Source organism: Miniopterus schreibersii (assembly GCF_964146895.1).
Source record: "Miniopterus schreibersii genome assembly, chromosome: 1".
NCBI lineage: Eukaryota > Metazoa > Chordata > Mammalia > Chiroptera > Miniopteridae > Miniopterus > Miniopterus schreibersii.
The window spans coordinates 142,997,964-143,017,478 of NC_138101.1; the positions used below are offsets into that span (position 1 = coordinate 142,997,964).

General features: G+C 43.6%; 1 protein-coding gene and 2 pseudogenes across 4 annotated transcripts; all 3 read right to left on the reverse strand.

Annotated features, from left to right (window-relative positions):
• Nucleotides 1-2,842: 2,842 nt before the first annotated feature.
• LOC308567028 (ras-related protein Rab-7a pseudogene) lies at nt 2,843-3,651 on the reverse strand (annotated as a pseudogene). The gene has a single exon. The product of its transcript is annotated as a ras-related protein Rab-7a pseudogene (transcript).
• A 3,772-nt stretch (nt 3,652-7,423) lies between these two features.
• Nucleotides 7,424-19,235, reverse strand: CCDC32 (coiled-coil domain containing 32). 2 transcript variants are annotated; one of them, XM_081158173.1, is made up of 4 exons: nt 19,160-19,235; nt 16,948-17,203; nt 11,863-12,019; nt 7,424-9,002 (listed from the first exon to the last, which is right to left on the reverse strand). In XM_081158173.1, the coding sequence occupies exons 2-4, from the start codon at nt 17,189-17,191 to the stop codon at nt 8,864-8,866; spliced, it is 540 nt and encodes a 179-aa protein (XP_081014299.1). In that variant the 5' UTR covers nt 17,192-17,203; nt 19,160-19,235; the 3' UTR covers nt 7,424-8,863. The 2 variants fall into 2 exon arrangements, with proteins under 2 accessions (XP_081014299.1, XP_081014300.1); XM_081158174.1 differs by having other exon boundaries at nt 7,990-9,002; nt 19,156-19,223.
• LOC308567018 (MICOS complex subunit MIC27-like) lies at nt 14,585-15,508 on the reverse strand (annotated as a pseudogene). Its single transcript has 2 exons — nt 14,966-15,508; nt 14,585-14,851 (listed from the first exon to the last, which is right to left on the reverse strand). The product of its transcript is annotated as an MICOS complex subunit MIC27-like (transcript).
• Nucleotides 19,236-19,515: the final 280 nt, after the last annotated feature.

Consider the following 19,515-nt stretch of genomic DNA (forward strand, 5'->3'; position numbering starts at 1 on the left):
CATGGGGGGGCAGGGCGTGGGGTGGAGGGGGTGTCCCTGTTATCATGGTTCAGCTTCAGTCTTGTTAGTCCTATGCCCCTGAGATTCAGGAGAGGGGCTTTCTCAGTATTTCTGCTCCTATTCCCTGTGACAGCCAAACTTGGCCTTATCTCTATGGCTGGTTTTGGGTGGCCAGAGTTTCCTGCCCCCTTCCCCAACAGAGTGGACCTTTGCTTGAATCTTCAGCCCAAGACAGTTTCCTGCTTCTCCCTGCGGGGTAATTGCTTCTTCCCCCCAGAAGCAATGGATCTTTGCCTGTGTTCAAGAGGGACAAGAAGCTTTTTACCCCTCACTCAGAAGCAGCTGAGTTTTGCTTTTATCCCTCCCTGTAAGCAAGAATTTCCTCCTCCCCCAGTAGTTTAAGGTTTTTGCTTATAAGAGAGGAGGATTGTGGAAGCAGCTGAGGCTATCTTCGTTCCCCCAGCAGCTGCCTTAATCAATTCCTACATGCTTGCACCACCAAGGAGGAAGGCTCTTTGCCAGTTCCTGCCCTGCTCCTGCTTTTTCTCATGAACCTCGGGGGAGGCCTGTGGAAGAAGGCTTGCCTGTGAGTACAAACTCCCCTGTGCACGCTAGCCCATGTGCAGCCTTTATAATTGTGTTCCATTTTTGTTAGGTTCTTCTTACCCGCTTGTCTGCCAGTCACCTCTTTCTCACGTGGTCTGCTAAAGTTGAAACAGGTCATGTGAACCTCTCTCCTTGAAGAGCTTTACTTGGTTGCCTTGTGACCTCAGCTTTCTAAGGACTCGAGAAAAAGCTATGATTTTGTAGATGATTTAGCTATTTCTCATTGCTAGGATGGGAGTGATATTTTCTTGTACCATTCCACATCCTAAGGAGAAATAGAAGTCCTCAAGTAACTATCATCTCTTTCTCAGACACCTGCAACCACCTCATAGCTAGTCGCCTCTAATTTTGCTCCTCTCCATACTGCATCCAGTAAAGTGTAAAAATTCTGTCACCAGCAGAAACTGGAAGGAATGCAAATACTTGAAATTAGCTACGTAAAATCTGAACCTAGGTCATGGTGCACCAGTCATCTATTGCTGAGTATCAAACCAACCCAAGACCTAGTGGCTTAAAGCATGAAATTTATTGTTCATATATCTCCAGGGCTTTGCAGAGACAGCTGGGGCAGCTTTAAGACTAGGGCTTGAAATATGTCTGATGCCTGGGTGGGAAGACTCAAACAGCTAGGGACTAACCTGCTGGGAGCCCCTCTATCTCTGTGTGGCCTCTCTACTATGATGGCTTTAAGGTGGTCAGACTTCTTACCTGTTGGTTCAGTATACCAAGGAGCATGTTGAGAAAGAAAGAACCCAGGTGGGATGTTTGCATGATCTAGAATCAGAAGTCACATTATTTATGCTACACTCTGTTTGCAAGGCAGTTGCATAGCTCTACCCAGATTCCAGGGAAGGGAGCATTGACCCAACATCTCAATGGAGGAGATGTTGGGTCAATCATCTTATCTTACCTCATCACCTGGTAAGATCAAAGTGTGGGATGTGATATGGCCTCTTTGGTAAATACAGTCTACTATACATGATTCTGTTTGTTCTGTAAGAGTGAAAACGTTAACTTCAAAGAAACCGAGCTAAAAAGTTAAAAAGGAAAACTACGAGCCCTCTAAATGCATTATTTCATGTAGACATATTATTGCCAAGTAAGAATTTGTGTTCCTCTAATCAATTTAATCTTGTCAAGCCCATGGCAGCCATAACCATCTTCCTAGATGCAAATCTGATCCTGTCACTGCCCCTCTTAAAGTCACCCCTTTAGCTCCCTGTTGGCCCCGTAATAAATTCCAAACTCCTTAACACGGCTCACACAGCCCTTCACACCTGCTTATTAATTTTCAGCCTCACCTTTTGATGCTTCCTCCTTGGTCCTTCATGCTCCAGCTACGCTGCACTAATTTCCAGTCTGCAAACAATTGTTTGCCTTTGGGCCTTTGTATACGCTGTTTTCCTCTTCTGGGACTTTTCTCTGCCTCCGTGCTCTATCCCTTTATTCTCCCTGCTATTCATTTTTCTGAACTCAGCTTCCTAACATGGCCTCTCTCCTACCTACCACTCTGACCTTCCTAGAGCTCTCATCTCCTTCCCATATGCTCTCAAAGCACCCTGGCTCACACCTCGGCTCTGCAACAGCAGTGATTACGGCACTAATTAGCTAGGCCGTAGCTTCCCCCTCATCATTCCATGTGGGAGGATGTGGTTTTGTGTTTTGTTTGTTTGTGTGTTTACACTAATTTATACACTTTTAATTGGTTGCATATATTAACATGTACTATAAGAGTCTTTTCTAAGAAGCATTACATAGTAAATGGATACTGTAAAAAATATCTGATTAGTTAAAAGTAACAAGAATTAACAGATACATACAAAACTCAGCCTGATTGGACTGGGGGTCAGCCTGTAATGAAGCATGGGCACGTCTAGCCTTCACAACAAGGGGGTGGGGATGGGGTAAAAACATCACAAGATCATAAAAAAAAATCAGATAACTAATTAGACACATATTAACTATAAACAGTTCTCTCTCCCTGGTGGAGAAAGAGAATAAGCTTCTGACGCCGACTCCACACCAGAACAATTTCTACAGTTGGCCCATCCTGTTGCCACATGAGGGCTGAAGCAGTGGGTGGACAGACCGTGATGGAGTCATCACAGGCCTGGGCTGCTAGAGCCTGTCTGCTTATGTCAGATCTGTGAGTGCGTGTGTGTTGTATGGAGGGGTGAGTGTGTTTGGTGGGATTTCTTTTGGCAGCTGGATATGAGAGATCACTTTATGTTTTGTTTGAAAGAGGGGGGGGTTGTGTTGGAAGGCCTAAGTGTGTTCTTGGTTTGTGAAGGGCTCTGTGCTCTGCTCTCACTGCCCATTCAGCAACTGCAGCTTTCCGCCAAGGCTTCGGCCTGGTCATTCTTGTCGTCTGATGAGTTCAGGAAATTCATTGTATAGCTCCACCTCCGTTTCCTGTTTAAGTGCATTCCGTGCAATATTCTGGAATGCCTGCTCCACGCTGATGGCCTCCTTGGCACTGGTCTCAAAGTAGGGAATGTTGTTTTTGCTGTAGCACCATCCCCGTGCTTATTTTGTGGCCACTTGTCTGTTTTCAAGGTCAATCTTACTTCCCAACACCATGAAAGGAAAGTTTTCAGGATCCCGAGGACTGGCCTGGATGAGAACCTCATCTCTCCAACTATCAAGGGTTTTGAACGTGTTGGGGGCAGTCACGTCAAATACCAGAACGCAGCAGTCTGCACCTCTGTAGAAGGCCACACTGAGAGACTGGAATCATTCCAGTCCTGCTGTGTCCCAGATCTGCACTGTAACTAGTCTGTCATCCACCATCACCTTCTTGTCAGAAAGTCTGCTCCTATTGTGGCCTTATACTGATTACTGAATTTCTTGTTCACATACTGGTTCACAAGTGATGTCTTACCAACTCCAGAATCTCCCAGGATGATAACCTTCAGCAACACTTTCTTCCTAGCAGCTCTGCTGGGGGGCTCCGAGCCGGGCATGTAACAAGGGAACACAAGGGAGGACAGAGACAGAGAAGTTCAAGTTCCAATTCCAGCAGATTCTTCAGCGCTCTCCAAGACTCCGGCACCAATGCAGCTGCCACCTTGGGCTTTAAGGCCAAGGCTGGGGCTCCGCTCCCATTTCCACTCCCATGACAGTGCCTAAGCCTGGCGGGGGCTCAACGAATACTGGTTAGATGTATGAATCTGTACCTTCAATAACCCCATTCTGAGTTCAAGTAAACAGCCGCCCCACAAACCTAAGATTGCTATGGAAGTGTCCTGTCTTGAATCTTATAACTGAAGGAGGGCCAAAGCTGGTTAGAATAGTTTGGAATTTTCAGGAAAATACTGTCCCATGTGACTGAGGCTATTCTCAGCCTTGGGGACTCACTCCAAGGCAGTGCCAGGGAGTGGCTCCAGGCTGTCTTCCCTCTTCCAGCAATAGTCCTTGTGGACAGGCCTGCCTGGGAGGGACACACCTCCGCAACAACTGGTAGGGTATCTGTTTACTTGCTGTGCCTATATCTAGAGCCTATTTCTGGAGCAGGTACTGGATGCAAGCCTGTGCCTTCAGCCCTGATCTTGCCAAGCCCTGGGTGATGAGTGCGTGCACCGGAAGAGAACTGTGGCGGTCACTTAGCTTATCTCCCTGGCTCTAACCCAGCCTTCTCTGGATATACCAAGTTATTACCGCTTTGCCCTTGTTGGTAATTGTCCTTCCCTGGCTCTAAAGTTTAGCAATATTTATTGCTCTTTTTGCTCTAACTTTCTGTTTCACTAAGGACATGAGAAAGGAAAAAAGTTTGGGGTGATACAAAAGGCTCTCTCAACTCATAAATTTTACTGATTTGAGGAAGTCCTAACTAGAGTTCCTTGGGAGTTTCCAGGGTCAAAGGAAACAGATCAGTATTTTTGGCCAATACTATTTTTCCTACGGTTGGTCCAATTTCTGAAAGGGAACTGGAACACAAAGAGGTCATTTGACTTATTTATGACCACACAGTGAGCCACAAGACAGATAAAGATAGCACCCAAGACTCTTGGTTTCAAATTTAGTGCCACTTAAATAGCCTAAAGTAAATCTATATTAATAAGTTAGCTTTGGGAACTAACATCAAATTTGTTTTTGGTAAATAGTTTCACCTTTTTTTTAGAGCCATCACTTAAATTGTCACCTCTAAACCAATTAAGAAACCATAGTTACAGCTTATTGGACTCCTTTCTGTGGAAACCTATCTTTATTGAAGAGTTAAGCAAGAAGGTAAACAGATCTGGGACCTTCTCCTCATACCTAATCCAGGTTTTCATGTGGGGCTAAAAGCCTTTCAGTCCTACAGTTCCCTTTTTGGTTCCTCTAAATTAACTCCCTACCTTCTCATACTAAAATTTCTATTTCTTAAAGAGAAAATGGGAGGGAGGTAGAGAAAAGGCAAAGCTAGAATCTTGTGTGAATTACAGAAACACTACTTTCTGGTACAGAAATATTCCCTAACCCCCTTATGGTCATCTACTCTTTGGGACAGTGCTTTGAGACCTTATTGGTTTTTTCCTTAAATTGTTGCTCATCATACTGCGAGAAAAAAATCTTAGTCTTTTGGACTTCTAGTCAAGATGGTGGTGTAAGGAAATGTGCTACTCATCTCCTCCCACAACCACATCAAAACCACAGCTAAACTACAGAACCACCATCATTTAGAACCACCTGAAATCTGGCTGAACAGAAGTCCTACAACTAGGGAATTAAAGAAGAAGCTGCACTGGGACTGTAGGAGGAGCGGAGACAGGGAACGGGCTGGTCCCACGACCACTTGTGACATATAAAAATTGGGAGGGATATTTTGGCTGCCAAGGTCGCCCCTGAGGAGCAAGGAGCCCCAGCTCTACACCAGGCCCCCAGCCTAGGGTTCAGGGCCGGGAAAAGAAGTTCCCATAACTTCTGGCTGTAAAAACCAGTGGGACTGAGGCCGAGGGAGATGGAGGGCTGCTGGAGTCCCAGGCAGTTCCTCTTAAAGGGCCCACACATGGACTTACTTGGGCTCACTAGCTCTGAGCTCCAATGCTGGGGCAGTGGTTCAAAGGGCACCAGAGACATATGGGGAGGAACTGAATTGTCTGGCATCAAGGGAGAGCTGGGAGCAGCTTTCTCACAGACAGAAGTGCTGGCAAAGGCCATTGTTCCTTTTATGAGCCCCACCACAAAGCAGGTGGGCCATATTTGAGACTCCATCAACATGGCTCCCACTGTTTGGCCCATCCTGGTGATTCCCTGAGGCCCCGCCCCACCCAACTTTCAGGCCCACCTAAGTGGTTCCCAGTGGCTTTTCCATACAAATAACCTGTCTTGGCTCATGCTTCAGATTTTCCTAAAATATCTCAAACAAGCAGCATCTGACCTTAGTGTGCCTAGTACCTCTCTCTAAGTGGTTAGGCACTAGCAGCAGCCAGCCTTGGTTCACAGCTTGGCCTTGCCTTGGCACTACCAAGCTCAGAACAAGTAGCAGCCATCTGCAGATTGCTTTGTTGCTCATGCCAGGTGGCCCTGGGCAGAACACAGATGGCTGCTGACCTTGGCCTGCACCTCCCAGGAGGCCCCAGAGTTAGCACCCAGTGGACAGTTTCAGACCACGTCGAAGCACCACCCAACCACCTCCACAAGCGACACACTCAAGGGGCAGACTCTGTGGGCACCAGAGAGCCCTGCTGAAGTAAGTTTTTCTCTATAGGGGGAGCCCCTGCAGAGCTGATCCTCCACGGTGGTTGGAGGCCGGTGGTTAGTGGTCACAGCCAGTCCTTACAGATGATGGGCCTGGGGGTAAATCCCTCCCATGTAGCAACAGCAATCAAGGCTCAACTACAAGAGGAGGGTGTACACAGTCTACACGGGGTACACCTCGAGTGCACAGCTTGGGTGATTGAGGAGGCTGTGCCACACTATCCTACAAAACACCTACTACATTAGGCCACTCTACCAAGCCTGGGAGATGTAGCAGCTCTACCTAATACATAGAAACAAACACAGGGAGGCTGCCAAAATGAGGAGACAAAGAAACATGTCCCAAAGAACAGAACAAAATGCCAGAAAAAAGAAATTAAAATAAACAAAATGGAGACAAGTAATCTACTAGATGCAAAGTACAAAACATTGGTTATAAGGATGCTCAATGACTTAGTGGGAACCTCAACAACATAAAAAAGGACCAACTGAAATGACGAATAATGTACAGGGAATCAATAGCACAGTAGGTGAAGCTGGGAATCAAATCAGCAATTTGGAATATAAGGAAGCAAAAAAGACCCAATCAGAACAGCAAAAAGAAAAAAGAATCCAAAAAAAATGAGGATACTGTAACGAGCCTCTGGGACAAACTTCAACATTCACATCATGGGGGTGCAAGGAGGAGAGAGAGAGCAAGAAATTGAAAACTATTTGAAAAAATAATGACAGAAAACTTCCTAACTTGGTGAAGGAAATAGACATACAAGTTGAAGAAGCACAGAGTCCTAGACAAGATGAATCCAAAGAGGCCCACACCAAGACACGTCAAAATTAAAACATCAAAGGTTAAAGACAAAGAGAAAATCAGAAAAGCAGTTAGTTATCTATAAGGGAGCTCCCATAAGACAGTCAACTGATTTCTCAACAGAAACTTTTCAGGCCAGATGAGATTGGGAAGAAATATTCAAAGTGATAAAAAGCAAAGACCTACAACCAAGATTATGCTACCTAGCAAAGCTATCATTTAGAATCAAAGGATAGATAAAGAGCTTCCCAGACAAGAAAAAGCTAAAGGAATTCATCACCATCAAACCTGTATTTTATGAAATGTGAAAGGGTCTTCTTTTTTTCTTTTAAAATATATCTTTATTGATTTCAGAGAGAGGAAAGGAGAGAGAGAGAGATAGAAACATCAATGATGAGAGTCACTGGTCGAGCCCGCAACCCGGGCATGTGCCCTGACCGAATCCAGATAGCCTGGCTCCTAGGTCGACACTCAACCGCAAAGCCACGCCTGGCCAGGCTAAAGGGTCTTAAGAAGAAAAAAAGATAAAAAATAGGAACAATAGCCCTGGCCTGTGTTGCTCAGTGGTTAGAATGTTGGCCCACACACTGGAGGGTCTAGGGTTCTATCCTTGGTCAAGGGTACGCATGTACCTGGGTTGCAGGTTTGCTCCCTAACCCTGGTCAGGGTGTGTGTGGGAGGCAACCAATCGATGTGTGTCTCTCTCGCCCTCCCACTTTCTCAAAAAAAAAATCAATGGAGAAAATATCCTCAGTTGAGGATTAACAAAAAATAAAAATAAGCTGGCAAAAGTTACCAGCTCACCTGCATTGGCATGCATTTGTTTTTACTTCCCCACTGCCTGGGAGAATATTTCTGGGAGAAATCAGGTGAATTGTACCACACATACAGCTGTTCTGATGAGAAAAGTTTTATATGGATAATGCGAACTGAACAAGAATACCATAAACAAGGAGGGAAGCACAGGCTCAGCCAAAAAAGCTGCTACAAGTAGCAAGTAGGGAACTATTCAAGCAGTGGTGTCAAATGCCGAAACCATACTTACAAGTCTAATTTGGAACTTAGCCCTTTATAAATGCAGGAGGAAGTTATGGGGAAAACCACTCATGAAATTAAAAAAAAAAATACACACACACACACACAGAAACACCCACCTTTTCATACTTCTTTTATCCATTTTCCCCACAAGGAACAAATCAGACAAGGGAAAAACCCAGGCTCTTTTCCTTAAAGTCCTCATATTTATTATGGACTTAGAGAAGCCCCCCCAAATGGGGCTTGGATTTAAGGAGGCAGACTTCACTTTCCTTAGCCCCACTCACCCATGACAAGTTACCAAGGGAATGCTTGGGACACAGGCAGGAAAATCCAGAAGAGGCAAGGAAAAATATGGCTCACTTAACTTATACATTATATATAAGGGCATCAGCTTTTCCACATACATTTACACCTCGATCCTTCACTGGAGTCTCAGCATACATCTCAGCTGCAGCACCAGAACTCAAGCAAGCTGTGAGACATGCAGGAAAGCGGTGTTTTGATCCAGCATGCACTTCATCCAAGACAGTCACACATGCCAGCCCCAAGCAAGTCCTCAGGGGCCTACAGCTGTTTGCTTCATGGAGTGAAAGGTTGAGCTTTTTCCCTCCTGAGTTTTCTCCTTGCTGAGGCTGCTGAGCTCTCCACTGTTCCCTCTGGACTCAAGACAGCTGTTCCACGCAAGTTTTGTGCATGTGTGTGTGAGAGAGAGAGAGAGAGAGAGAGAGAGATTTACTGTTCCGTTGCTGGTGGCTCGTCCCCAGCCACTGGCTTTTCCACCTGTGACTCTGGAGGAATTAGATACTGGACCTCCTCTGTACTGATGGCTACTTTATCTGGCTGGAGCCACCTCTTGAAATGCTCCAAGGTGCTAGGAAAGAGCAAGAGAAAAGAGTGACTGCATCACTAATTACTTAATGATTATCTCAGTTACTCAAATACTGACTTCCCACCCACAACCAATTTCTTCCTACAATTGTTACTCCTCTGACAACTGTGCATCCTGCAGCTCCCAGGCATAATTTACCCCCTGGTGGGCACTTTGGCGATAAGCAGCATCAGGCCCTCTTCAAATACAGAGCCTCTGAAGTCTTGATGAGAAAAGCTGAAGAGCTTATGCCTCAGCCCTGTCTTTTCCCCCCTCAAAACTGGAGAGGAAATTGTCAAAGGGAGGAAACATTCAAATAAATACCAAATTATTAGTGAGGCAGAAACCTGCACATATTGAAATCTCATACTTGAGGCAGTCTGAGACTCAATTATGCTTAGCTGCACTGAGCACAAGTTTGTTTGTTTGTTTGTGGGCTTTTTGTTTGTTTAGTTCATCCTATAGCAAGTCCCTAAGATGGAAACATCTGAGCAGCAATGTCCCCCACAAAGGAATGGCCACTATGTCAGAAGGCCTTTTTGTTTGGATCTGTGGGGAAGGGAGAACTGTTCCCCTCCCACCTTAAGTACACAGGATCCTCACTCTAAAGCCATTAGACAGTCACAGTAAAATATAAATGACCAGGAATAATGTTAACCTCACTCTATGCTCTTCAATAGCACAAAGTCCTAAGCCAAGAAATAAAGCCGTAACCAGCAGATTTAAGACACCTGTCAGTGTATGTGGGATTCGTGTTGTGCACAGTTGGATTTTTCAGCCATTATTCCCTTGCCAAAAGCAGACTATGAAGAGGGTCGTCAACTTGGCCTTCACAAAGGTGAAGAATCACACAATTCCCCTACAAAATAGCCTCTGTTTAAAACTTAAACTTTGAAATTTAAAAACAAATGCACATCTACTGTTTGCTGGTGCTTGCTCTAAACAATGAGAGACGTGTTCCCACAGATGCAGGCTCAGGGGAACAACAGCCCAGCTCAGGGGACTCAGAAGCTACACAGGCATTTAATCTTCATCTATCACACTTTTCACAGAATTATTTCAATTATTTCTAGAGAGAAGGAAAAACCACATTATTTTAGGTATTGATAAATACACAGAAATGTTAACAAGCCTTGGTGCTGATCTGATTTCAGAGAAAAAGAATTACTAGTTGAGAATTAGGCAGCAGAAAGTTTTATCTTTTCTTCTTAGAACTGGAAAAGAGGGAAGTATTCAAGGGGGGAGAGAACACAAAATTATTAGTGAGTCAAGAATCTGTGTATCTTCAAGTCTTTTGTGTTTGGGGCAGTTTAAAGCTCAACTGGGTTGAGCCTTTGATATAGAAAAGAACAAAATTGGTATTATTTTCTGAACCCTGAGAGTGTAGCTGGCCTGACCGTAGATGCCACACTGATTTCTGAAGGACCTAAGGGAATGTTGATTCAGTATTTAAGATAACATAAGTGAAAGTACTTTGCAAATTAAAAGTAAGATGTATGAAGTTTTATTCGCACATTGTTCACAATTTCAGCAGCAGTATCTTCATCTGACACCATGGGACTCTCAAAATCAATGCTAATGATATGTTGTAAATTTAGGTTAAGTCATATTCCCCGAAGACCTTTTGTTAAAATTCAGGTTTTTACTCCCCTCACTGATCTTTATTTTGAATGATTTGTTACTGAAGTTTAAAATTCTGTTAGGAAGAATAACATTAATAATAGCTAACACTTACATAGTACTTATCATGTACCAGGCACTGTTCTAAGTACTTTATACATAGTAACTCATTAAACCCTCATAATAACCTTATAAGGTTTCCTCCACTTTACAGAAGAGGAAACTGAGGCACACACAGTTTACTTACCCAAGAACCAGCTTACTTACATACAACCTGTAAGAGGCAGAGCCGTTTTCCCAGTGTTGAGTACTACCCTGCTTTCAGCATCGGGCCCACCTGCAGGCACTGTTCAAGTCCTACCTCCTTCCCTGGCACAAACACCAGAGCCCATAGGGAGCTCAATGGTCTCTCAACTCCCAAAGCATGTTCCATCACTTCTTCTCATCTGGCTCTCCTCTTATGCTTCCTCATGTTGTTAGGTATGTCTCTATAGATTTGTCGTCTCTCCCCATTAGTTCCAAGGACAAAAAAAGAGGGTGTTAAAATAAACTTCTTTAGCCCTGGCTGGTTCAGTGGTTAGTGTTAGCCTGTGGACTGAAGGGTTTCGGGTTTGATTCCGGCCAACGGTATGTACCTTGATTGCAGGCTAGATCCCCACCCTGGTCAGGGCATGTGCAGGAGGCAACCAGTAGATGTGTCCCTCTCACATGGATGTGTTGTTGTTTTTTCCCTCTCTCTCTCCCCCTTCCACTCTATCTGAAAAAACAATGGAAAGAATAAAAATTAAAAATTAAAAAAAAATGAAGACAATGGCCCTGGCCTGGGAGGCTCAGTTGGTCAGCGCGTCATCCTGTACACCAAAAAGGTTGTGGGTTCAATCCCCGGCTAGGGCGCATATGGGAGGCAACCGATCGAGTGTTTCTCTATCTCTCTGATAATCAATAAAAACATATCCTCGGGTGAGAATTAAAAAAAAAATGGGGGGGAAAAAGTGAAGACAATAGTTTATCCTCAACTATATCCAATCTGTGATCAAGAGGTAGGTGGATACCCTTTCTCAAAAATCTGCTGCTGCACTAAGCAAATAGAGCAAATTGACAAAGATTGATTTTAGCTCAGAAAAGCTGATGTTAATATTAACTAATATCTCGACTCATGTCACTCTCCTTGAATTCTTTAGAAAAAAAGAAATGCCCACAGGAAAACAGACTGTCACCTAGAACTGGACTGGGAATCAATTACCTTTCATCAGAATCAAGTCCATCCACGAAGAATTCTGATGCTAACTTTTCCTGGAGGAACCGATCCCAGCATTCCTTCTTGGCTTGGGCCAAGGTTCGAAGCATGTCCTTAGAAGTCACTTCCTGATTTAAACCTTTGATTCTTCTCAGTTTATTCTCTAATGAGATAAGAAATGGAGCTTAACAAGGAAAGTGAGTATGAAATGAAACTAAATTTAAAATGCAAATGCTAACTTAAAAATTCTCTTGCTGATAAGTACATCCACATACTCTACAAAGAGCTAATTTTTTAAGGAGGACAGATAAAGGGAAATGTACATTTTTCTTTTTCCTGAACAATGTTTTCACTCTACATTGTAGCAAATAAACACCAGAAAAAGGGAAAAGCCATAAGTTCTCATAAATAAATTTATGGCATGTTTTCTTTGAAATCACAGAAGCCCAGCAGGTATCTCTCTAAGGAATGCTTGTTTTCCCTGGCTTGACATGTATATACTATCATCTTTTTTCAACTCCTTGGAAATAATCTCTCTGAGGAGTAAATGGTTTTTCTTTTTGTTACAGTGACATGAAGTGGTTGCCAAACCTCATGAGAAAGAATTAGAGAAAATGATGAGAGAGCCTATGGTTCATTAGACACTAAAATTGACTTGATAAGAACTCAATAATAAGAGACTTTTAAGATTTCTATGTGTGATTAAATTCTTGATTAAAGAGAAGGAATCTCCCAACATTTTTTAAAGCTGCTCAACTTGTGGCCTGGATGTTGGAGTCTAATAAAAACAAACATCTTGTAATCCCTTTGGGAGTGGTCCATATGGCTTCCTGATGATAGATATTTAATTACTGTTATTTGCATTTTAAGTATAACTGTTGAACAGGCATCCCCTTTTGAAAAACACAAGAAAGGGTATCACCATGTACTTTCTGCCTTAGTTTAGTCTTGCCTTCATCTATAATAAAATGGGTAAATGATGGCTTTGGGGGATGGTAACCATCAAGCCCAGAACCACTAGAAACTTTATGATTTGCAATCCTGTTTTCATTTTTAAACAAGCCACATCAGCTAGCACCCACTGATCAAAATACATACCTTTTGTTGATGCAAATTACCAGCAAGAGCTCACCCATGTAAAATACCTGCGGTTGATAAATGTTAAATATTTGAGGAATTTTTTTTCCTTGAGAATATGAAAAGGATTATGTATATCTCATGTTGAACTAGCTAAGTTTTTAATTGTTGTTAGTGAATTCTCTTTGATATAGTTTATTTGGCAATAAAAACAATCGTTTTGTTGTTGTTAATTCTCATCTGAGGATATTTTTCCATGGATTTTTAGAGAGGGAGGGAAGGAGGGAGGGAGGGAGAAACATCAATGTGGTCGATTGGTTGCCTCCTGCTGTGGCTGGGGATTGAACTTGCAACCCAGGTATGTGCCCTTGACTGGGAATGGAACCCATGACCTTTCTGGGCATGGGCCAATGCTCTAACCACTGAGCCACATGGGCCAGGACAAAAACAATATATTGCCTGGCCTTGGCTGTCAAAGGTGGAAGGTACTCTTTTGGACTGGAAAAGTTCTTCCCCTCTCTGAGTGTGCTGAGTCCCCGATCAGGTGTGATCTAAGTTAGGGAGGCAGAGAAAGGTGCCATTACATACTCCAAACCTGCCTGCTATTGTCTCCCAGACTCTGCCATAGGAGCCAGAAATGGTTCTCATTTTCTTCAGAGAAGGAAATTTTAATCATCTTCTTAAATGATTTTAGAAAATATCAAGGGAGTTTTAACTTTCTGAACCAATCAAAACTATCACCGAATCTATGAAAGTTTCTTTTCTTTGTGTGTGTGTGTCATAAAATATGGATATTTTATTCCAGCTCTGGGAAATAAAAAAAGGAAGGGGGGATAGGGAACACATCCTTCCATACACCACTCTAATTAAGCTGACATTAATTACAAAAAGCTAAAATATATGTGTATAAGTATTTATATATATACATACTTTTTTTTTTAGATTTTAGTCTCATAAGTGTTCACATATTTATTTTTTGTTTTTTTTATAAACACCCTTGAAAGTCATCAAATGGCCCGGCTGGGCGTGGCTCAGCAGTTGAGCGTGGATCTAGGATCCAGGCGATGGGGGTTCGATTCTCAGTCAGGGCACATACCCGGTTGCGGGCTCGATCAGTGACTCTCTCGTCATTGATGTTTCTCTCTCTCTCTCCCCCTCTCCTTTCCTCTCTCTGAAATCAATAAAGATGTATTTTAAAAAAAAAAAAAGTCATCAAATGGCCCTAGCCAGTTTGACTCAATGGTTAGAATGTCAGTCCTCGGGCTGAAGGGTCCAAGGTTCAATTCCGGCCAAGGGCATGTACCTGGGTTGCAGGCTTGATCCCGGCCTCAGTCGGGGCGCGTATGGGAGGCAACCAATCGGTGTATCTCTCTCACATCGATGTTTCTCTCTCTCTCTCTCTCTCACCCTTCCACTCTCTGAAAAGCAATGGAAAAAAAATATATATATCCTCAGGTAAGGATTTAAAAAAAAAAGTCATCAAATGTATCCTAATACAACTACCTCTGCATCTTCGCCAGTCATTTAATACGTTTAGATTATATTCACTGTGTGTGTTTTAATCACTTATGTGATTGGTCAAACTACAGATTAGAAGATGTAAGGGATAAACGTGCCTTAAGTTATACTCTATATGTCAGTTACCCATTACATGATTTTTTTCATCATTATTTGGAACTTCACATATCTTGTAGTTCTCTACGTAGGCTATTTCAGCTTCTAGTGCTGTACATATCTACATCTTCTGGATGAGACTGCCTGTGATCCATGAGCTTGGGGTCAGGCATAAATTGTGTAGTACTGAGGTGGATTCTGATTTGATCTTCACTTCAGAGCTGAGTTCTGTTGGCAAAGCCACTGAGTGTTTCAGGTCATGAGTTGTTTTTGCAGGTTTTTCTATTTCGGCAGAGCTTCCTAACTGTTTTTCCTTTAGGTTCAGGAAGTGATTCTTTTTTGTTGTTGTTTTTTCCACAACCACTTAACTGCTTCATAAATTTGCTGGCTTGTAGCATAATGCCTTTTTCCAAGTTACCTTTGCAATTACCACAGACTGAACTGGAGAACAAAGAGTTGCTACTAAAGTGGCCAGTCCCAGTGGAGAACCAATTTTCTTAAATCTAGAACCTTTTCTTGATGAAACCAAGCCTGCCAATCCTGAACCTAACTGCTCCAATTTTCAGAAGAAAATCTTGTGGTGGATTCTTCAGATAAAAATATGCATCTTTTCCAAACTGTACTGTATCCATTATCCCGTTTTCCACAAAGACATAACTACCCTTGCACCAGCCAATAGAAGGACCATCTGTAGTGTGGATGGAGGCAAAGCCCATTTGTAAATTACCAGGCTGCTCTTCAACATGTTTAGATTGGAGAGGTGGTGCAGTACATATGGGGAGCTGCTCTGGTTTCACTAGCTGCTTTTTGGATTCCTCTTCTTTGGCTGCATGCACACTTATAGATGCAAACATCAGACCTGCAGGCATAGTTGTCAGCTTTCCTATCTTAACAGCCGCCATGTCTGTGACCCATGAAAGTTTCTTACAGCCCTTGGGCACAGAGCACCAACAAGCCAATGGATCTGATGCTTCAGCTTTCTCAGAGAGCTGCTGCTTCTCCTTATCATCATTAAACAGATGTTCTGACTATCACAAAACAGAATTGCTAACCTCCTCAGCCATGGCTGCAAATATTACTGTCCTATCTTTGGTGGCTTCCTGACATATCTCACATTACACCCTCATCTTTCTCATTAGCCATCATTCCACCTATGTTTTTCTTATATCTTTTCCTCCAGTAACCCACTGACAAAATTCCTATGGTTCTTCCAAGATATTTCTTAGCAATCATGTAAACTCTATTCTGACTCTTCTTCCTGCATTGTCTTCCCTTCCTCAAATAATTATCCCCAGGTTTGGTTTTGTGACACATAGATGGATCTCATGAATGTTTAATAATAAAAATACACCACAATTTTAAAGCATGGCAATCACTGCCCTAGACTGATATTTCTCTTTCCCCTAGCATGGGACAACCTGAATCTCTTTCCTGTGTTTCGAGTCTCTCTAAATACTTATACTTAAGGCCATAGGACAGGACAGTGAAGATGTTTTCAGGAAATATTTAAAAAAATAAAATAGTGCCCAGCCGGGCGTGGCTCAGCGGATGAGCGTCGACCTAGGATCCAGGCGATCAGGGTTCGATTCCCGGTCAGGGCACATGCCCGGGTTGCGGGCTCAATCAATGACTCTCTCATCATTGATGTTTCTATCTCTCCTTCTCCTTTCCTCTCTATGAAATCAATAAAGATATTTAAAAAAAAAAAAAAGCAAATGCTTGGGACAAGTAATAAGAGAAATATTAAAAAAAATAAAAATAAAATAGCTAACAAGCGGCAGAGTGAATTTTATGCCAACAGGCTTCCATTCCAACAATCTATTTAAGATAACAGTTTTTCATAGCATTGGAAATCCACATGTAGCTCTAGGCCATGACCTTTTCTTTTAGGATGACATAAGGTTTGTTACTTTTGAGTTACCTGAATATATGAGCCATCAATCATAGGCAAGAGGGTCTACAGAATGCCAAGAAATAAAGCAGACTTTAGATAAAACAGAGGCAAGAGATTACAAAGACCATTTTAAGGGATGTACAAGGAAAAGGGAGTCCTTCCCACAACCAACCTGAAACACCCCCTAGACTTACATACAGATATACGTGGTGAGGACAAAAAAAAATTTTTTAAGAACAGAAAACCACTCTGGCTGGTGTGGCTCAGTGGTTCATGAACTGAAGGGTTGCAGGTTTGATCCCCAGCTTGGTCTCTCTCGCATCTCTCTCTCTCTCTCATCCCTTCCTCCCTTCCACTCTCCCTAAAAGTGAGTGAAAAAAATATTCTCAGGTGAAGATTAACAACAACAACAAAAAAGAACAGAAAACCAGGTTTGATGTAAAAGAACTTCAACAAGCATCTTTAAAGCCATCAGTTTATGATTAAAAAAAAAAAATCTAACTTACCTAGAGATGCTAAATATACTTCTGAATCCTGCAAAGGAGCCCAAGGCTTTACAGCTGGCTGAGCAGCAAAGTCTGGGACCTCCCTCCGGCCTGTGCCTGCAGGGTAAGAATCCATAAAGGAGTCTGAGAAGGCATTTTTGGCACCATCCTCTTGGTCAGGATTTGGCAGACAGGAACAGATTTCAGCCCAAAGATCTGGGCCAGATTTTGTGGCTGCAGAGTCAATGCTCTCAAACATTTTCATTTGGAATTCGAGCTGAGAAAAGAGAAGCTCAAGTGAGCAAGGACTGGCTTTAAGATGCAAAATAAGTATGTAGTACTCAGATATATGTTTACCCATTGAAGCTAATAGGCTTTTTAGAAATTTCTCTTAACAAACCTTAAAATGTCTTCTATTAGGTTTCTGTGTTACAGATAAAAAGACAACAAAAAGGTAATTGGGTTCCTCTTCTGGTTCTGCACTCAAGTTGTTTTCATAATGAAGTTTGTCTTTAAAAAGGAATTTCTAGCCCTAGCCAGTTTGGCTCAGTGGCTAGAACGTCGGCCTGCAGACTGAAGGGTCCCAGGTTCGATTCCAGCCAAGGGCACATACCTCAAATGCAGGCTCATCCCCCGCCCCAGTTGGGGTGTTTGCACCAGGCAACCAATCAATGTGTCTCTCTCACATCAATGTTTCTCTCCCTTCCACTCTCTGAAAAGCAATGGGGGGGAAAGGAATCTCTACAAGCCAGATACAAAAAGATAAATACTGCTCTGGTGGCTCAGTGGTTAGAGCATTGGCCCAAGGACTGAAGGGCCCATAGTTTAATTCCAGCCAAGGGCACTTAACCTTGGTTGCAGGCTGGATCCCCAGCCTTGATTGGGGCAGGTGCAGGAGGCAACCAATCAGTGTCTCTCTCACATGGATGTTTTTCTCTCTCTCTCTCTCTCTCTCCCCGTTCCATGCTCTCTGAAAAGCAATGGAAAAAATATCCTCAAGAGAGGATTAAAACACACACACAAGAATAAATACTGAATGACTCCACTTACATGAGGTGCCTAGTGCAGTCAAATTCATAGAGACAGAAAATTGGACAGTGGTTGCCAGGGGTTTGGGGGATGGGGGAATGGCAATTATTGTTTAATGGGTACAGAGTTTCAGTTTGGGACGTTTTAGAGATGGATGGTGGTGATGGTTGCATAACAGTGTGAATGCCACTGAACTATACATCTAAAAATGGTTAAAATGGTAAATTTTATGTTTGTATGTTTTAAAACACACACACACATGCATGCACATTTCTATGGCATTTCCAGTGAAGAAAATCATCCTGCACTTTTCTCCCTAAATCTCCCAAATTCAACCACTCTGTCCTCAGCCAATTAGATTCTGTTTTCAGTAGGGCACAGACTAAAGGTCTTGCACACTTTTATATACACATGGATAATAAAAGTGCTGCTTGGTGAAAAGTGTCTCTGAGGGAGCACTGTCATACGCAAAGGCCCATGTGCTCATTATGTGTAGAAGCTGGGCTGGATGCCTGGTGTTATTTTAATAGTCAGAAACACTGAAAGATAGACATGTTCATCATTTTGTACATGAAGAATCTGTGGGATCTGAGGATCAGAAGGGTAACCTGTCAATGGCACATTACTGATATATGGTGAATCCTTGATTGGAAACCAAACCTGTGTCGCTCCAAAATCCATGTTTTTACCCAAGACTGTAATTCTGCCTGATTGGGAATATACTGAAAGTAGCCCAAGTAGTCAGGGCTACGCACAGCGCCTGAGGGCTTTCATAACCATCTAGTCTTACAGGACGGGCCTTTGAGATTAGGAAGGCTGCGGGCGGAAAGGTTTGAATAATTCCAGGAGAGCCCAACCAGCAGCGCAAGGGTTCGGAAGTAAAAGGGACAGATATGTCACAGCAGCCCTGAATGAACTGATGCCGGGGGCCACAATGAACCTCCACCCCCATCCCCAAATCGTTTAAACGCACCCTAGCCAAAAATTTGCTCACACCGGAGCCCCGGCCCCGCTTCCCTCCTAGGCAGTTCAGAACCGAAGGGCGCAGGGAACTTTGATGTCCAAACCCCGGGCCTCAGTCACTCTGGCCTCAGCGACTGGCTGGGCGGGATGAGTCCACCTCCGAGGCCTCCCTGCGGCACTCCAGGATGGGGCGGGAGCCGCGAGTACAAAATGCTGGGTCCCCCCGCGCCCCCTCACCTACCGCAACAGCTTGCCCAGCAGCCCGCAAACCCTCAGCTCAGCTCGGTCTCCGGCAGCCGGGGAAGAAATGGGTGGGCGGAGCCTCCGAGTGACGGATCCTGAAAGTCTTCCAACCACCGCCCGACCTGGCGACGTTCTGCGCGTCGATAGGTCCAGTGGATGAGGAAGTGAGGGCTGAGCGCAAGGAAGCGGTGGGCGGGCCTGTTGTTGCGGAAAAACAGTGGAGCCAGGTGCCCCGCTCCCCACCTTTTCCCTGGAGCTACATTGGTTCCACGTGTTCCGTGCGTTCCGGCGGCGCGGACGGTGCCCGCCACCCATCGCCTTCTCGGAAGAGGAAGCCCGGTTTTCAAGGCCTTT

Excerpts from the sequence above, each read along its gene's own strand:
- CCDC32 (XM_081158173.1), bottom strand. The coding sequence starts at position 17,191 with ATGAAAATGTTTGAGAGCATTGACTCTGCAGCCACAAAATCTGGCCCA. Across the intron at positions 12,020-16,947 it reads AGTATATTTAGCATCTCTAG|AGAATAAACTGAGAAGAATC; the intron begins GTAAGTTAGATT and ends TTATCTCATTAG. Across the intron at positions 9,003-11,862 it reads GGACTTGATTCTGATGAAAG|CACCTTGGAGCATTTCAAGA; the intron begins GTAATTGATTCC and ends GCTCTTTCCTAG.